This window comes from Bubalus bubalis, chromosome 2 (genome assembly GCF_019923935.1).
Source record: "Bubalus bubalis isolate 160015118507 breed Murrah chromosome 2, NDDB_SH_1, whole genome shotgun sequence".
Lineage (NCBI taxonomy): Eukaryota > Metazoa > Chordata > Mammalia > Artiodactyla > Bovidae > Bubalus > Bubalus bubalis.
Window position 1 is genome coordinate 90078610 of NC_059158.1, and position 19874 is coordinate 90098483.

Consider the following 19874-nt stretch of genomic DNA (forward strand, 5'->3'; position numbering starts at 1 on the left):
GGGTATTCTCCACTATCATGCACCCATTCTCAGTATACCAATTTCATCAGTTCAGTCACTCAGGTGTGTCCTACTCTTTGTGACCCCACTGACTGCAGCACACCAGGCTCCCTTGTCTATCACCAATATTTGAAGCTTGCTCAAACTCATGTACATCGAGTTGGTGATGCCATCCAACTATCTCATCCTCTGTCATCCCCTTCTCCTCCTGCTTTCAATCTTTCCTAGCATCAGGGTCTTTTCCAATGAATCAGTTCTTCGCATCAGGTGGCTAAAGTATTGGAGATTCAGCTTCAGCATCAGTCCTTCCAATGCATAGTCAGGACTGATTTCCTTTACTGGTTTGATCATTTCACATATGATAATATACATGTTTGATTGACTGGTTTGATCTCCTTGCAGTCCAGGGGACTCTCAAGAGTCTTCTCCAACATGACAGTTCAAAAGCATCATTTCTTCAGTGCTCAGCTTTCTTTATAGTCCAACTCTCACATCCATACATGACTACTGGAAAAACCAAAGCTTTGACTAGATGGACCTTTGTTGGCAAAGTAATGTCTCTGATTTTTAATATGCTGTCTAGGTTGGTCATAGCTTCCAAGCAAGTAAGCTTGCTTCCAAGCTTACTCCTTGGAAGCAAGGAGTAAGCATCTTTTAATTTCATGGCTGCAGTCACCATCTGCAGTGATTTTGGAGCCCCCAAAATAAAGTCTGTCACTGTTTCCATTGTTTCCCCATCTATTTGCCATGAAGTGATGGGACCGAATGCCATGTTTATGATCATGGCATCCAGTCCCATCAATTTCATATGTAATCTTAAAAAAAATTTTGACTAAGACCATATGCTAAAGAAATAGTGTCATCTACAGTAGCACCCCCTCCTTTATACATGTAAACAAAACCCTTGTCTCATATTTGTAAATTGGCTTAAAAGATGATGGCACTATATAAAATAGGATAGCATGCAGCCACAAAGGTAAACAATAATTACAAAAATTACTTGGGATAAATAAATAATTATTTATTATTATTAAAGTTAGTTTTCAAAAAGTCTTAATGTAAAATGGTAGATAGGCTATAATTACAACTATTTAAAATATTCATGCCTATAGACAAGGGCTAGAAACTTACATACAAAAATAAAAATAATCATATTAAAGTATATTTTCTTATTTTATACCATTTAAATGATGGTATCTTAACAATCATAATAAATCAAAACTCTTTTTATGATTTTTATTAAACCTGCCATAAATAAGGGATTGAGTACAGTATATTTATGTCCATTTAGTGCTGGTTATAGTTTTACTCTAAAATGACTATATTTAAATAATATAGTAAAAGTTTATTAAGATTTATTATATTTTTGGTATATAAAATATATACTTTTACTCCCATTTCCCTAAGTCAGGACCTTCTCTGAACTTTTAAAATAACCTCCTTGTTGGTCCAGGTTTGCCTTATCCCCTCTTCATCTTCCATTTTTATTGACCACCCTCCTTCCAGCCCATCATCCATCTTGTTGCCTTGGAAATCTTTCTGAAACACAGATCTGAATTGGTGTGGTCAGCTTAATATCCCTCAGCAGCTCCCCACTTCCCACTGCTCTTTCCACCTGAAATAGTGCATGGATGTACCCTGTCCTTGCCTTGCTAATGGACATTAGGAATGTAGTATGCTGTCTGAATTAATGAACAGGTGAATGAAACCACATTAGATTGAGTATTTCTACTGCTAGTTATTTTTTAACTTGTATATATGTTTATGATTATAATATAATTGATTAAGATATTGTCTATTTCAGATACAAAATGGAATCTGAAATAAAATCCTTATTCAGTGAAGAGAACATTGGAAATGAATGTCTTTCTGACCTTATGAATTTTGGTAGGTTTTGTTTTTTATTTGGTCCCACATTTAAAGGGGAGTTTTGTTGTTTTTTTTTTTTGAAAATTTCATAGCTTTAAACACTTTTATTTTTAAGTAAGAAGAAATTTATTTATTAATTTTTTTTAAGAAAGTCTTTTAATCTTAGCTTTTTTTTTAAATTTAGATTTTACTCCTCATGGCCAAGACTCTCAGAGGACTAGCTCTCTGCCTGCCATTTACATTTTTTATTTTATTTTATTTTATTTTTAAACTTTACATAATTGTATTAGTTTTGCCAAATATTAAAATGAATCCGCCACAGGTATACATGTGTTCCCCATCCTGAACCCTCCTCCCTCCCCATTCCATCCCTCTGGGTCGTCCCCAGTGCACCAGCCCCAAGCATCCAGTATCGTGCATCGAATCTGGACTGGCAACTCGTTTCATACATGATATTTTACATGTTTCAATGCCATTCTCCCTAATCTTCCCACCCTCTCCCTCTCCCACAGAGTCCATAAGACTGTTCTGTACATCAGTGTCTCTTTTGCTGTCTCGTACACAGGGTTATTGTTACCATCTTTCTAAATTCCATATATATGCGTTAGTATACTGAATTGGTGTTTTTCTTTCTGGCTTACTTCACTCTGTATAATAGGCTCCAGTTTCATCCACCTCATTAGAACTGATTCAAATGTATTCTTTTTAATGGCTGAGTAATACTCCATTGTGTATATGTACCACAGCCTTCTTACCCATTCATCTGCTGATGGACATCTAGGTTGCTTCCATGTCCTGGCTATTATAAACAGTGCTACGATGAACATTGGGGTACACGTGTCTCTTTCCCTTCTGGTTTCCTCAGTGTGTATGCCCAGCAGTGGGATTGCTGGATCATAAGGCAGGTCTATTTCCAGTTTTTTAAGGAATCTCCACACTGTTCTCCATAGTGGCTGTACTAGTTTGCATTCCCACCAACAGTGTAAGAGGGTTCCCTTTTCTCCACACCCTCTCCAGCATTTATTACTTGTAGACTTTTGGATCGCAGCCATTCTGACTGGTGTGAAATGGTACCTCATAGTGGTTTTGATTTGCATTTCTCTGATAATGAGTGATGTTGAGCATCTTTTCATGTGTTTGTGAGCCATCTGTATGTCTTCTTTGGAGAAATGTCTGTTTAGGTCTTTGGCCTATTTTTTGATTGGGTCATTTATTTTTCTGGAGTTGCTTGTATATTCTCGAGATTAGTTGTTTGTCAGTTGCTTCATTTGCTATTATCTTCTCCCATTCTGAAGGCTGTCTTTTCACCTTGCTAATAGTTTCCTTTGATGTGCAGAAGCTTTTAAGGTTAATTAGGTCCCATTTGTTTATTTTTGCTTTTATTTCCAATATTCTGGGAGGTGGGTCATAGAGGATCCTGCTGTGATGTATGTCAGAGAGTGTTTTGCCTATGTTCTCCTCTAGGAGTTTTATAGTTTCTGGTCTTATGTTTAGATCTTTAATCCATTTTGAGTTTATTTTTGTGTATGGTGTTAGAAAGTGTTCTAGTTTCATTCTTTTACAAGTGGTTGGCCAGATTTCCCAGCACCACTTGTTAAAGAGATTGTCTTTAATCCATTGTATATTCTTGCCTCCTTTGTCAAAGATAAGGTGTCCATATGTGCGTGGATTTATCTCTGGGTGTTCTATTTTGTTCCATTGATCTATATTTCTATCTTTGTGCCAGTACCATACTGTCTTGATAACTGTGGCTTTGTAGTAAAGCCTGAAGTCAGGTAGGTTGATTCCTCCAGTTCCATTCTTCTTTCTCAAGATCGCTTTGGCTATTCGAGGTTTTTTGTTTTTCCATATGGGAGTTTTGTTTTAAAGATGAAAGTGGACCACACATTTCAGTCTTTTAAATATTAACTGCTGTTTGTTTTTTTCTAAAGGAATCCAAAAAATCTGCATCTTAATGACCTGTTCTTGAAGAAACTTAATAATGTGTTGCTTTGATTTTGTTTCACCATAGAACAGGAGTTATCAGAACAATGGTGCACGTATCTTAAAAATGTAATAAATCCTATTCAGCAATTGAGAGAAGATCTAAAATACAGACAGCACCACATTTCACAGTATTCACATTCACACAGTGAATCCAACTCTATGAAAGTATTGGAAGAGGTCAGTATATCTCCTTTACTTTTAATACTGTAGTATTTGGAAGAGTCTGAGATAAACGTGTATGTTTTGTGTGCTTAAATAGAAGGTATAGCAAATTCTACCCCTGAATCTGTCCAACATGCTCATTTCTCACCTAGAAATGTTACAATAACTTCATAACCCTGCTTTCCTCCTTTCTCCTCCTTCCAGTGTATTCTGAGATCCTATCCTAGGGACAAGGATCAAGTCATCCTCCTGGTAAATCCCCTCAGGGCTCCTACTGGCCAGGGTTCCTCCTGTAATAGGGGTGGGGCAAGTGTGCAGCCTGAGCTCTTGACCTTTAGCGCAAGATCCTTAGCGTGAGACCTTTAAAGAGAGACTGTTAGAGTGAGATCCTTAGAGACCGCTAGCATGTGACCATTAGGGGGTGACCGTTAGCACTGTGGTTACAAGTCCCACTTCACCAGCAGTCAGCCATGAGGTGGTCCTCACAGCACGAAGTGTGGTGAGAAGTGGATCACCACCCTCTCTGGGGTGCTCCAGGCCCTCTGACCTCTAGCTAGCAGGTGAGCTGGTGGACCTGGGGAAAGGGTGAGGGCTGTGTCCTTCAAGGCTCCAGAACCTTCACCATAGCCACCCACTGGCCAGGCCCAGGCCCTGAAGCAACAGCAAAACTCTCCCCAATCCCCATCTTTTAGACCTAATGGTGTGGCAGTCTCCATGGGCCACAGCCTGTAGGACCAGGTCCCCCCAGCTTTGGGCCATGTGATGGCTGGGTCCTGGGCTTCTTGCTCCCTCAGTGATGATGGCTGGGCAAGGCCTGGGGAGTGGACCCTGAAGGTGCCACCAGCTGAGATCTGTCTCCTCAGCCAGGCCTGGGCACTGGTGGGAGGACCCAGACTGCTTGCTGGACTAATGCTCCCAGGCAAGGTAACTGGCTGGCTCAGGGACTCCCTCCTCCTAGCCAGAGTCTGGATCTTGGCGGGAGGGGAGAAGTTGAACCTTGGGACTTTGCTCTTTCTTGTTAGAACAGAGACTATCATTTGTTTCAGTGGAGGTTTGCATGATCTTTGTGACCTGACCATGACTTAACTTGGAGAACAAAGGATCTGACGCCAGAATTTTGCAACAACTAACTATGGCCCCTCCCATACCTTTCCTATAAAAAGGGATTTGCTAAAAGCTTTTGGGGAGTTTCGGGTTTTTTAAGGCATGAGCCACCTGTCTCTTTGCAGGACCCTGTAGCAAGCCTTCTCTGCTCCAAACTCTGACATTTTGATATCTCTTGGCCTCACTGTGCGTTGGGTACCTGGTACCAAAACTCCCCATACATCTGACCCCACCTTCCACCTCTTTAGTCTTACTATCTATCTGATACTCTGCTTTACCTACTAGACTTTGTCCTAACAGTGCTGTCCTTCTTCCTATTCCTCACATAAGCCAGACTCCTTCCTGTCTCAAGGCCTTTGCACGGGCTGTTTCTTCTGTCCCACTGATGGCTCTTTTTGTCTTTTAGTCTTAGCATTAATGTCCTTTCCTCTGAGATGCCCATACTGACCACTCATATGAGAGAAGCCCCAGTCACTCCCTATCCCCTCACCCAGTTTATACCTCACTTACCTCCTCCTGATACTTTCTTACCTACTTTTTTATGAGTTTACTGACTACCTCCACTGACTAGAGCATAAACTCCCTTATCATGGTTACCACTGCATGTAGGCTTTTAGGTGATTTTTTTCTTACTCTATTTTTTAGTTGTTTTTGTAGTATTGTCATATTGCTTTCATAAATAATTAAAAATGAACATTAAAAATCAATGCCCATCTGGGGATTAGTAGCAAGGATGTGAGGAAAGGAGGGGGTGATTGAAACAGAGGCGCCTGGTAAGCTTTCTGCCTAATCACAAACAAAACTCACTGTGAATGCACAGTGGCTATAATTGAACTCATTTTGGGGTTATCTGTCTAGAAGCCCCTTTAAAGCTCCTTTGCCTGATGGACACTGCCTGGATGTGACATCTCTTGAACCGTCTTCCATGGATTCTGAAAGGGACTTTCACTTATTTAATTTGTCATCACTTACTGACTTTTGAGAAAAATTTCTGTGACTTTAAATTTAAATATTGAATAAATCAATAATTTGCATACCACTTGCTTTAAATGTCCTATAGGTTGACTTCGTGAAGAAACAATTGAAAGCTGTCTATGAACAACTTAGGCTAGAGCAACAGGAAATAGAAAATTATCTTTCAGACTGGAGCATGAAAGTAAGTGCAATACAGATAGTAATCTATCAATTTGTCATTTATATTAAATAGAACAATCATATAATTATTTTTTCAGATACTAGATCATTCTTCAGAAGAAAGAAGTAACCTGCTTAGTCAACTGCCCATGGAATTAGAAACTTTGGAATGTCCATACCCTGACTTGAAATCTTCAATCCTTAATGAATTCTGTAACTTTACGGAGAAATATCAAAAGAAACTTCAAGATTTTGATCTGCAGTTAGAAGACATATACAGGTGATAAGCTAAAACTTCTTCAATTATGTAGATTTTTGTCATAAAAAGTTTTATTTTTTTAGGGGTCACTATACTTCTAATTTACCATTTTTATAGACACCTTGTGCTTGGAATATAGTCTATCAGTAAATGTTGAAATTGACTGTTGAAAGGAGAGGTTTTCTTATTTTTTCTGCAAAGTAATTTCCCTGAAGTAATGGTTTTAAAGATTTATATATGGTTAAAGTATCTTTCTTATTTATCACTTTACTATTGATAAGAAATAGTTTTTCTTTTTTTTTTTTAATTTTATTTTATTTTTAAACTTTACATAATTGTATTAGTTTTGCCAAATATCAAAATGAATCCGCCACAGGTATACATGTGTTCCCCATCCTGAACCCTCCTCCCTCCTCCCTCCTCCATCCCCATACCATCCCTCTGGGTCGTCCCAGTGCACCAGCCCCAAGCATCCAGTATCGTGCATCGAACCTGGACTGGCAACTCGTTTCATACATGATATTTTACATGTTTCAATGCCATTCTCCCTAATCTTCCCACCCTCTCCCTCTCCCACAGAGTCCATAAGACTGTTCTATACATCAGTGTCTCTTTTGCTGTCTCGTACACAGGGTTATTGTTACCATCTTTCTAAATTCCATATGTATGCGTTAGTACACTGTATTGGTGTTTTTCTTTCTGGCTTACTTCACTCTGTTTAATAGGCTCCAGTTTCATCCACCTCATTAGAACTGATTCAAATGTATTCTTTTTAATGGCTGAGTAATACTCCATTGTGTATATATACCACAGCTTTCTTATCCATTCATCTGCTGATGGACATCTAGGTTGCTTCCATGTCCTGGCTATTACAAACAGTGCTGCGATGAACATTGGGGTACACGTGTCTCTTTCCCTTCTGGTTTCCTCAGTGTGTATGCCCAGCAGTGGGATTGCTGGATCATAAGGCAGGTCTATTTCCAGTTTTTTAAGGAATCTCCACACTGTTCTCCATAGTGGCTGTACTAGTTTGCATTCCCACCAACAGTGTAAGAGGGTTCCCTTTTCTCCACACCCTCTCCAGCATTTATTACTTGTAGACTTTTGGATCGCAGCCATTCTGACTGGTGTGAAATGGTACCTCATAGTGGTTTTGATTTGCATTTCTCTGATAATGAGTGATGTTGAGCATCTTTTCATGTGTTTGTGAGCCATCTGTATGTCTTCTTTGGAGAAATGTCTGTTTAGGTCTTTGGCCTATTTTTTGATTGGGTCATTTATTTTTCTGGAGTTGCTTGTATATTCTCGAGATTAGTTGTTTGTCAGTTGCTTCATTTGCTATTATCTTCTCCCATTCTGAAGGCTGTCTTTTCACCTTGCTAATAGTTTCCTTTGATGTGCAGAAGCTTTTAAGGTTAATTAGGTCCCATTTGTTTATTTTTGCTTTTATTTCCAATATTCTGGGAGGTGGGTCATAGAGGATCCTGCTGTGATGTATGTCAGAGAGTGTTTTGCCTATGTTCTCCTCTAGGAGTTTTATAGTTTCTGGTCTTATGTTTAGATCTTTAATCCATTTTGAGTTTATTTTTGTGTATGGTGTTAGAAAGTGTTCTAGTTTCATCCTTTTACAAGTGGTTGGCCAGATTTCCCAGCACCACTTGTTAAAGAGATTGTCTTTAATCCATTGTATATTCTTGCCTCCTTTGTCAAAGATAAGGTGTCCATATGTGCGTGGATTTATCTCTGGGTGTTCTATTTTGTTCCATTGATCTATATTTCTGTCTTTGTGCCAGTACCATACTGTCTTGATAACTGTGGCTTTGTAGTAGAGCCTGAAGTCAGGTAGGTTGATTCCTCCAGTTCCATTCTTCTTTCTCAAGATTGCTTTGGCTATTCGAGGTTTTTTGTATTTCCATACAAATTGTGAAATTATTTGTTCTAGCTCTGTGAAGAATACTGTTGGTAGCTTGATAGGGATTGCATTGAATCTATAAATTGCTTTGGGTAGTATACTCATTTTCACTATATTGATTCTTCCAATCCATGAACATGGTATATTTCTCCATCTATTAGTGTCCTCTTTGATTTCTTTCACCAGTGTTTTATAGTTTTCTATATATAGGTCTTTAGTTTCTTTAGGTAGATATATTCCTAAGTATTTTATTCTTTCCATTGCAATGGTGAATGGAATTGTTTCCTTAATTTCTCTTTCTGTTTTCTCATTATTAGTGTATAGGAATGCAAGGGATTTCTGGGTGTTGATTTTATATCCTGCAACTTTACTATAGTCATTGATTAGTTCTAGTAATTTTCTGGTGGAGTCTTTAGGGTTTTCTATGTAGAGGATCATGTCATCTGCAAATAGTGAGAGTTTTACTTCTTCTTTTCCAATCTGGATTCCTTTTATTTCTTTTTCTGCTCTGATTCCTGTGGCCAAACTTCCAAAACTATGTTGAATAGTAATGGTGAAAGTGGGCACCCTTGTCTTGTTCCTGACTTTAGAGGAAATGCTTTCAATTTTTCACCCTTGAGGATAATGTTTGCTGTGGGTTTGTCATATATAGCTTTTATTTTGTTGAGGTATGTTCCTTCTATTTTTGCTTTCTGGAGAGTTTTTATCATAAATGGATGTTGAATTTTGTCAAAGGCTTTCTCTGCATCTATTGAGATAATCATATGGTTTTTATTTTTCAATTTGTTAATGTGGTGTATTACATTGATTGATTTGCAGATATTGAAGAATCCTTGCATCCCTGGGATAAAGCCCACTTGGTCCTGGTGTATGATCTTTTTAATGTGTTGTTGGATTCTGATTGCTAGAATTTTGTTAAGGATTTTTGCATCTATGTTCATCAGTGATATTGGCCTGTAGTTTTCTTTTTTTGTGGGATCTTTGTCAGGTTTTGGTATTAGGGTGATGGTGGCCTCATAGAATGAGTTTGGAAGTTTACCTTCCTCTGCAATTTTCTGGAAGAGTTTGAGCAGGATAGGTGTTAGCTCTTCTCTAAATTTTTGGTAGAATTCAGCTGTGAAGCCGTCAGGACCTGGGCTTTTGTTTGCTGGAAGATTTTTGATTACAGTTTCAATTTCCGTGCTTGTGATGGGTCTGTTAAGATTTTCTATTTCTTCCTGATCGAGTTTTGGAAAGTTGTACTTTTCTAAGAATTTGTCCATTTTTTCCACGTTGTCCATTTTATTGGCATATAATTGTTGATAGTAGTCTCTTATGATCCTTTGTATTGCTGTGTTGTCTGTTGTGATCTCTCCGTTTTCATTTCTAATTTTATTGATTTGATTTTTCTCCCTTTGTTTCTGGATGAGTCTGGCTAATGGTTTGTCAATTTTATTTATCCTTTCAAAGAACCAGCTTTTGGTTTTGTTGATTTTTGCTATGGTCTCTTTTGTTTCTTTTGCATTTATTTCTGCTCTAATTTTTAAGATTTCTTTCCTTCTACTAACCCTGGGGTTCTTCATTTCTTCCTTTTCTAGTTGCTTTAGGTGTAGAGTTAGGTTATTTATTTGACTTTTTTCTTGTTTCTTGAGGTGTGCCTGTATTGCTATGAACTTTCCCCTTAGGACTGCTTTTACCGTGTCCCACAGGTTTTGGGTTGTTGTGTTTTCATTTTCATTTGTTTCTATGCAAATTTTGATTTCTTTTTTGATTTCTTCTGTGATTTGTTGGTTATTCAGCAGTGTGTTGTTCAGCCTCCATATGTTGGAATTTTTAATAGTTTTTCTCCTGTAATTGAGATCTAATCTTACTGCATTATGGTCAGAAAAGATGCTTGGAATGATTTCAATTTTTTTGAATTTACCAAGGCTAGATTTATGGCCCAGGATGTGATCTATGCTGGAGAAGGTTCCACGTGCGCTTGAGAGAGCAGCTCAGATGATGAGGTGTTTGGCGAGCGCCAGTGCTGTGACTTATCGCCTCCCCGCCACTCGGTTGTCTGGGTGTAAAACCGGCACACCTTCTCAGGCAGATGTTGACCATCCTGACCCCCAAGAAGTTTTAGTTAGCAAAGAAGCCTGCTTACAGTTTTATAGATAATGTCTCTCTGGGGCTGCGATTGCCCCCTTCCGGCTCTGGCTGCCTGTCACCGGAGGGGGAAGGTCTGCAGCCGGCTATCTCTGTTCAGTCCTTTGTTCCGTGCGCGGGCCTGGAGGTGTCTTAGGTTAGGGCTGGCTTTTCACGTGGTAGATATCCCACAGTCTAGTTTGCTAGCCCAAATTATTTCGCTCAGATAACGCTCAGGATATTCAGACCAGATTCTTACTCTAAGCGATGCAGCCCGCGCCGCACCTCCCCGCCCAGCCCCCGCTTGCTAATAATGGCGTGTGCAGGCTTGTGTGCTGCTTCTCCGCTGGGGGAGTTACCGTAGGGCTCGCAATCTGCGAGTTTTAATTGTTTATTTATTTTTTCTCCCTGTTATGTTGCCCTCTGTGCTTCCAAAGCTTGGCACAGATTCGGCAGTGAGAAGTTTTCCTGGTGTTTGGAAACTTATCTCTTTTTAAGACTCCTTTCCCGGGACGGAACTCTGTCCCTCCCTCTTTTGTCTCTTTTTTTGTCTTTAATATTTTTTCCTACCTCCTTTCGAAGACTTGGGTTGCATTTCTGGGTGCCTGATGTCCTCTGCCGGCATTCAGAAGTTGTTTTGTAGGAATTTACTCAACGTTTAAATGCTCTTTTGATGAATTTGTGGAGGAGAAAGTGTTCTCCCCCTCTTACTCCTCCGCCATCTTGGCTCCTCCTCAGAAATAGTTTTTAAACATGAATTTTTTTAAAACGTGAATTTTTTATAACTGAATTTTCATTTCAAGATATGAAGCTCCTCTTCAGTGGAAATTTTAAAATCAGTACTAAAAGTTGATTACAGTGGAAAATATACCCATGTAATTATGTTATCTGTAATCTACCATGATTTTGCCCTATATTGAACACAAAACATGTTTTATAAACTTTTTTAGAAAATGCACTGTTAAAATTCAAGTTTAGTTAATTTACAATTTTGTGTTAGTTTCAGATGTATAGCAAAGTGACTCAGCTATATATATATATTTTTAGATTATTTTCCATTATATGTTATTATAAGATATTGAATATAGTTCCTTGTGCTATAGAGTAAATCCTGTTGCTTATCTATTTTATGTGTAGTAGTTTGTTAATCCCATATTCCAAATTTATCTCTCCACTCATTTCTGCTTTGGTAAGCATATGTTTGTTTTCTATGTTTGTGAGTCTGTTTCTTTTTTGTGCATAGATTCAAGTATTATTTTTTAGATTCCACACATAAATGATAACATGTAATACTTGTCTTTCTCTGACTTCACTTAGTAAGATAATCTCTAAGTCCATCCGTTTTGCTGTAAATGGCAATAAGAAAATGACTTTTGATTGTATCATGAGAATGACAATCCTCTTCTGAATGACAACTATAATGCTAAGTGACTTAAAATTCTTGCTGGCAAGGCCATCTTCTCTAGTGTAAATTCTATATTAAAATTCATTTAATGAACAAACTGAGAAATGCCACCCTGGGTCAAATCAATAACCTACTTCATATTAGTGTTAGGTATATAAAGTTTCTGGGGAACATTTTGTAGGAAAATATGCTTTTTACTCTATTATATTGAATTCAAAAATTTCCCCAAAGAATGTACATTTAAAAAGAAAGAAACACTATTGAAGGGACATATTTATAGTAAATTAGAAGCAAAAGACACTTCCCTTGAAATGAAAGATGATGAATGTGCAAATATTCAGTTCAGTTCAGTCACTCAGTCGTGTCCAACTCTTTGCAACCGCATGAATCGCAGCACGCCAGGCCTCCCTGTCCATCACCAACTCCCAGAGTTCACTCAAACTCATGTCCATCGAGTCGGTGATGTCATCCAGCCATCTCATCCTCTGTTGTCCCCTTTTCCTCCTGCCCTCACTCCCTCCCATCATCAGGGTCTTTTCCAATTAGTCAGCTTTTCACATGAGGTGGCCAAAGTACTGGACTTTCAGCTTTAGCATCAGTCCTTCCAATGAACACCCAGCAAATATTAGTATTTATTTTATTTCTTAATGAATTGCTTGTGAATGAAGCTCTTCTATGTAAAATTACTAGTGTTAAGAAATTGATAACAAAGACAATCTTAAATCCTACCAACCAGAGCTCTTTGCTTTCTTAGCTTCTTGATCCAGACTCCTCTGTGACAGCTTCTGTGTGTCTCAGCTCTCGGAAAGGCAGTCCTAGGTGAAGTCTGTGTCTTTCAAGACCTAAGCTGCTTTCTTACTTCTCTGTGGCAATGGTCACATGTTCCTCATAGGCAGACATGTTTTTGGTCTCCTAAAAGCCCCCTGCCTCTCTGTCTTCCTTTCTTCCCATCTTGTAATAAAGCTGAGAAAATATTAATAATATATAATTAATAGTTTATTTATTGATTAATTATACTTTAATTGAAACTCAATCACAGTGAAATATTAACCGTGTACTTAGTTTGTCTCTAATTGTAAAATAAACATCCTCTCTCCCTTCCCAACCCCAACCTTGTTAAAGAGATTTTAGAACTCATCCAGCAAGGATGAGGGGGTTTTTTGTGTTTGCTGTTGGTGTTTTTAGTAATTAGACTGATGGTGCCATGAAGGGAGGTAAACCTGACTGTCGTTTTAAAGCGGGTTGGCTGCCCCATGACCTTTCCTCCCAGATGGCATCTTGTCCCTCAGGAAAGCTGGCTGAGACTGTGGTATTTCTAGGTTAATGGCTCCTAAACGTGGAAGCTTTGCCTTAGCAGCCTGTATCAGCTCCCTTCCACTAGGATCTATTTTTTACAGCACACTTTCTTACCTCTGTTTGAATCTAAACTCAATTTGTGCTCTTCTTTTGGGTAACCCTGCACCACTCAGTAAAGACTGAGATTCACAGCTCCATTGCCATTACTGAGATTAGAGAATGAGATGAATATGCTAAGATTTCTGCACAAAGAAGCAGCACTGAAGGAAAAATAGCTCAGAAAGACTTGACGGAAGAAGTAGGATTCACTATGGAATCTGAGGAATGCATAGGGTTAAAATAAGACAGAAGGGCACTGGTGAGAACCTTCCCAGAAGGTATATTCAATGCTGAGGCTGTAAACCCTAGAAGATAAAGTAATTAGCAATATTTGTATCCTTAGCACCAAGCATATCCTGGCACATAGCAGCTTCTAAATAAATGATTGCGCAATTGAGATGAATGAAAGGTGAAAACAATGAGGTGAGAGTGGCAAGTCCTGTTATGAGAGCAGTAGAAAAGTACTTTGGAAGAATATGGGTTCATAAATTCTAGTTTAATAGTCTGTTTGTCACATATAATTATCCAGAATAAATTTCATATAGCTAATGATATGTTCTACTTGATGAATATTTATTCAGTAATCCTTAATATACAGTGGTCACTGCTAAGCTCCTTGGTAAGGGGTTCAACAGGTAGACTAGACTAGAATGTGTCCTTCCCTTTGAGAAGGCTTGGAATATTGAGGGGAATGGACATATGCACATTTACCCTGACCAAATTATAGACAAATGCCAACTGCAGAGACTATGACAAATATGCTGGCAGTGAATGATGAAACACCAATAAAATTGAATGAGATTTCAGAAGTAGTCTTATTGAGGAGAAAGAGAATAAATAGGCTATTCTGAATAACTACAGAGGTGGCGCGCATCAGAAATCTCTGGCTATTGGTGAGTCAGTCATGTAAATATACTGTTCTATCTAGCACAATGAATTATATGTTTAACTCTCATTTGCCAATGTCTGCCATGATTTTGATAAGACCATTTCACCTTTTGGTTCTAGTTTTTAGGCCTTGTAAGAATTCGCATAGCTTGTGCACATGTATGTGTACACCTGCACAAGTGAGTGTGTGTATATTTTAAATAGATGCCTACTGCTAGGACTAAGAAGGCTGAAAGGTCTGGGGGACATTTTTAAATTATAAGAAATTTTCATTGCCATCATGGTTAATCCCAACATTTAACTGCTCCTATTTAGTAGCAGCTTGCCAGTTTGGATTGGAATGATTCCATCCCCAGATCCAACGGTACACCCTAGCTGGGAGCGTGTACCAGTCAGTAGCTTCATCTCCTCAGGCCACAGCAAAAGGTGGTCCAAATCAGAACAAAGCTCAGAACTTTTGTTAGATACAGGTGAGAAGTAGTGCATTCTTTTCACTGTGGTTCTACCAGGAAAGTACACAACTGTGGTTGCTGCTGGCAGCCATGTTGTGAGTGAAGGAAAGCAGCAAACAAGCAGAGGAGAGGGTACAGATAACATGGGAAACTGGGTTGGTACCTTGTTTGAATATCATGGGAAACCAACGTCATTGCTGCATTTCCAAAAGCAATTAGTCCAATTAATGTCTTAAATCAGTTTGACTATAAAATTCCTAATTTTGTTCAATAGTTGATCTGATTTCAAAATACTTTGCTGCTGCTACTGCTAAGTCGCTTCAGTCGTGTCCGACTCTGTGCGACCCCATAGACAGCAGCCCATCAGGCTCCCCCATCCCTGGGATTCTCCAGGCAAGAACACTGGAGTGGGGTGCCATTTCCTTCTCCAATGCATGAAAGTGAAAAGTGCAAGTGAAGTCGCTCAGTCGTGTCCGACTCCTAGCGACCCCATGGACTGCAGCCTTCCAGGCTCCTCCGTCCATGGGATTTTCCAGGCAAAGAGTACTGGAGTGGGGTGCCATTACCCATGACTCATGAAATTAATCTGTTAATTTAATACAATTGGAATTGAAGAATTCTTGAACATTATTCCAGAATATATTAGGAAGATTAAGGTTGTGAAATTGCCCAAAGTTTCAGAATGAAGAATAACTGGGGGTGGTTGTTCAGACGCTCAGTCATGTACAACTCTTTGCAACCCCATGGACTGCAGCATGCCAGGCTTCCCCGTCCTTCACCATCTCCTGGAGTTTGCTCAAACTCACGCCCATTGTGTTGATGATGCCATCCAACCATCTCATCCTCTGTCACCCCCTTCTCCTCCTGCCCTCAATCTTTCCCAGCATCAGGATCTTTTCCAATTAGTTGGCTTTTCCCATCAGGTAGCCAACTTATTAGAGCTTCAGCTGTAGCATCAGTCCTTCCAATGAATATTCAGAGTTGATTTCCTTTAGCAAGTTGGTCTCCTTGCTGTCCAAGAGACGCTGATAGTCTTCTCCAATACCACAGTTCAAAAGCATCAATTTTTTGGTTCTCAGCTTTCTTTTTGGTCCAACTCTCACATCCATACATGACTACTGGAAAAACCATAGCTTTGACTAGACGGACCTTTGTTGGCAAAGTAATGTCTCTGCTTTGTAATATGCTGTCTAGGTTGGTCATAGCTTTTCTTCCAAGGAGCAAATGTCTTTTAATTTCATGGCTGTAGTCACCATCTGCAGTGATTTTGAAGCCCAAGAAACTAAAGTCTGTCACTGCTTCCATTATTTCCCCATTTATTTGCCATGAAGTGATGGGACTAGATGCCATGATCTCAGTTTTTTGAATGCTGAATTTTAAGCCAGCCTTTTCAACCTCCTCTTTCACCCTCAAGGGGCCCTTTTGTTCCTCTTTGCTTTCTGACATTAGGATAGTATCATCTGTTTATCTGAGGTTGTTGATATTTCTCCCAGAAATCTTGATTCCAGCTTGTGATTCATCCAGCCCAGCATTTCACATGATGTACTCTGCATAGAAGTTAAATAAACAGGATGACAATATACATCCTTGACATACTCCTTTCCCAATTTTGAACTAGTCCTCTGTTCTATGTTTGGTTCTAACTGTTGCTTCTTGACCTGCATACAGGTTTCTCAGGAGGCAGGTAAGGTGGTCTGGTATTTCCATCTCTTTAAGAATTTTTCACAGTTTGTTGTGATTCACACAGTCAAAGGCTTTAGTGTAGTCAATGAAGTAGAAATAGATGTTTTTCTGGAACTCCTTTGCTTTTTCTCTAAGAAAAATTTCTATAGGATATAGCATATGTTAGCAATTTGATCTCTGGTTTCTCTGCCTTTTCTAAATGCAGCTTATGCTTCTGGAAGTTCTCAGTTCACATACTGCTGGAGGCTAGCTTGAAGGATTTTGAGCATTACCTTGCTAGCTGTGAAATGAGTACAATTTGTGGTAGTTTGAACAGTCTTTGACATTACCCTTTTTTGAGACTGGAATGAAAACTGACCTTTTCCAGTCCTGTGGCCACTGCTGACTTTTCCAAATTTGCTAGCATATTAAATGCAGCGCTTTAACAGCATCATATGTTAGGATTTGAAATAGCTCAGCTGGAATTCCATCACTTCCACTAGCTTTGATTGTAGTACTGCTTCCTGGGGTCCACTTGACTTCACACTTCAGGATGTCTGGCTCTAGGTGAGTGACCACACCATTGTGGTTGTCCTTAGGTAGAAAGTTAGAGATACCAAGGAAACATTTCATGCAAAGATGGGCACAATAAAGGATAACAGTGAAATTGACTTCATTGTGGCTAGGAGAGTGGTAAAACTTGCATACCAAATATAAATATATATTTAATATTAAAGCAAATTAGAAGATTTTATATGTCTGTAAGAGCTCAGTGGAACAAAATAGAAATACAGAGAGTATCTATAATAATTTAATTTGATGTAAAGGTAAAATTTTTATACTGTGAGGGAAAGATTGGATTATTTATATGATAATACTAAATAACAGGGAATTAGAAAATGATGTTGGATCTCTTATTCCACGTGACTCAGTGAACTCCAGATGTATTAAAATATGAATAAGAAAAAATCATAAAAGAATTAGATAAAAATAAAAACAAATATTAAGTAATCTTGGAGAAGAGAAGTCCTTTTAAAACATGTTACCTGCAGTGAAATCATGAAGAAAAAGTTTAAATATATACAATGACATAAATACTTAATAAAATCTAACAAGATGTTTCCTGAGGCAAGTATAAAATCCTTAAAGAATCAATATGGACTTCTAATTTTCTGTCCAGCAAGTAAGGGGCTTATCATTTGCTACTCTGCTCTGATGAGGAGTAGCAAGTTGAGCAAACTGAAAAATCAACAACTCTTCCTCTGTATGTCAGAGGAATAAGGCCAAGGGGAAATCACTGCACCCAAAACTGGAGACACAGGTGATACAGAGAATCACAAATTATCTGAGAAGAAACCCATTAGCAGAAACTTTCATAGGAACCAGTGTTGGGGTAGAAAAACCTGCACTATAGTTGATGAATTGCTAGATGCTGAGTGTGGCCAACTCAGAATTAAAAATTCTAGGGACCTTAGTCATGGGGGCTCCCCACACTTTTTTGAGTTTTACCTCAAGGAGTTCCACTAGATATCCACAGTGAATATTTGTGAAAACTCCCCTCAAGCCTCTGGTAGGGGAAGGGGAAAAGCAAATTTTGAGTAACCCCAGAGCATTCTGTTCTTCTTAACAAAGGCTGCACAGTGGAAAAGAATCAGCTTTCCCATGCAGGAGACTCAGGAGACTCTTATTCAGTCCCTGGGTTGGGAAGATCCCACCCTCCTTCCATATTGTTAAAGGGTCAACTGTATACTTGAATATACAGTGATTTATTTCTGACCCCTTTTTTGACCCCTTGGACAGTGGCCCACCAAGCTCCTCTGTCCATGAAATTTTTTCAGGCAAGAATATGGAGAGGGTTGCCATTTCTTACTCCAGGGGATACTTGAATATATAGTGATTTATTTTTGGTTATTCATTGTAGTAGCTAAAGATTAAGGAAATAATCTTAATACCAATAGGGGTTAATTTTGTAAGTTTCTGTACAGTGTATTATTTTCTGGATTAAAAAATAATGTAGGGGATTCCCTGGTCGTCTAGTGATTAGGGCTCTGTGCTTTCACTTCTGGAGACCCTTAGCTCCCCTGGTCTGGGAACTAACATCCTGCAAGCTGCATGGCACAGCCAAAAAAAAAAAAAGTAAATACTTAGCATTCACTGATGTGAAACACTCTCCAGGGTCAAGATGATTAGGGTGTGATATAAGGTTAAGCAAACCTTGTAACAGTGTACAGTACACATTTTGTAAACTAAGAAAAAGTAAATGTGTACTCTCTCTCTCATTACATATATGTATATTCAGATATATATTTGCTTATATGTCTGAAAAATACAAAAAAATTGATAACTTTTGTTCCCTTGGGGACAGGAGCTAGAAGACTGGGCGTCTGAGTGTGAGAGAAAATTTTTATTGTACCCCCCCCATTTTATTGAACCTTTTGAATTTTGAAACCTGTGAATATAATATCTATTCTAAAGACAAGGAATTTTTTAAGGAAAAAGTAATAAGGGTAAAAATTAAAGGATAAATAGGAAATATTGGCAAATATCAGGCACAAAAAATTAAAATTATTAAAACATATGAAGACAGTTTGCTAATTAATTGATTGAATGAACAGCCAGAAGTGAAAAGGGACAAAAGAGATGAAGAAGTTATTAATATTTCATATTTTCAACAAATATTTGTTGAGAAATTACTGGCATAAAATAGACAAAACCCCCTATACTCATGAAGCAAGTTGGAGACACACAGTTAAACATGATACCTAGTTAAATTATTCACAGTAGTGCATTAGAAGGTGAAAAGTCCTCTGAAAAAAATAGACATTAGAGTAAAAGAGAAGTTGCTGGAGTTGTGGGGGAGGAGGCAGATTGTAATTTTGAATAGATTTTTGGCAATAGGCCCAGTTGAAAAAGTGACATTGAAGGGAAGTCATGAAGCGGGCAAGAGGGCTGGTCATGCAGAAATATGGAGTATGAGTGTTCTAGCCATGTTTACTAAGGTGGGTATGTTTCTGGCAGGAGGCTTGTGTGGCAGGAACAGAGTGATAGATGGGAGAGGGGTAGAAAGTATAATCTAAGTGGTAAGAGTGAGGGTGGGACATTTAGAGCCCAATAGCCATTTCTAAAACTTCCAGTTCTACTCTGAGTACTATGGGAAGCTATTGGAAGCAGAAGTATGAGGAAATGTGCAGAGTAACAAGACCTAAGTTATGTTTTAGCAGTATCATTCTGGCAGTTGTTGTGTTTATGATGGAGGAAAGGAGGGGCAAGAGAAGACTGAACCTTTAGAAAGTTATTTTAAAAGCCCAGGTGAGAGATAATGATGGCCTGCATTAGGAAGTGGAGGTAGTATGAAATCATCAGCTTTTGGACACATTTAAAAGGTCACGCCAGTAGCACCTACTATTTAATAAGGCATGTGAGAAAAAGAGAGCAATAAAAGCATAGTCCAAAATTTTGTGGTTGAGGAACTGGAAGGAAGAAGTTACCATTAACTGCGTTGGGGAAGATTGTAAGCAAAGCAGAGGGGAAAATCAGGCA

General features: G+C 38.6%; 1 protein-coding gene across 1 annotated transcript in view; it reads left to right on the top strand.

Annotated features, from left to right (window-relative positions):
* CCDC148 (coiled-coil domain containing 148) overlaps positions 1 to 19874 on the top strand; it is a 221190-nt gene that overhangs the window by 16188 nt on the left and 185128 nt on the right. The window contains exons 5-8 of the mRNA XM_045164090.1: positions 1805 to 1887; positions 3881 to 4032; positions 6182 to 6277; positions 6354 to 6535. Of these exons, the coding sequence (XP_045020025.1) occupies positions 1805 to 1887; positions 3881 to 4032; positions 6182 to 6277; positions 6354 to 6535 (513 nt within the window). The remainder of the gene's footprint in view (positions 1 to 1804; positions 1888 to 3880; positions 4033 to 6181; positions 6278 to 6353; positions 6536 to 19874) is intronic.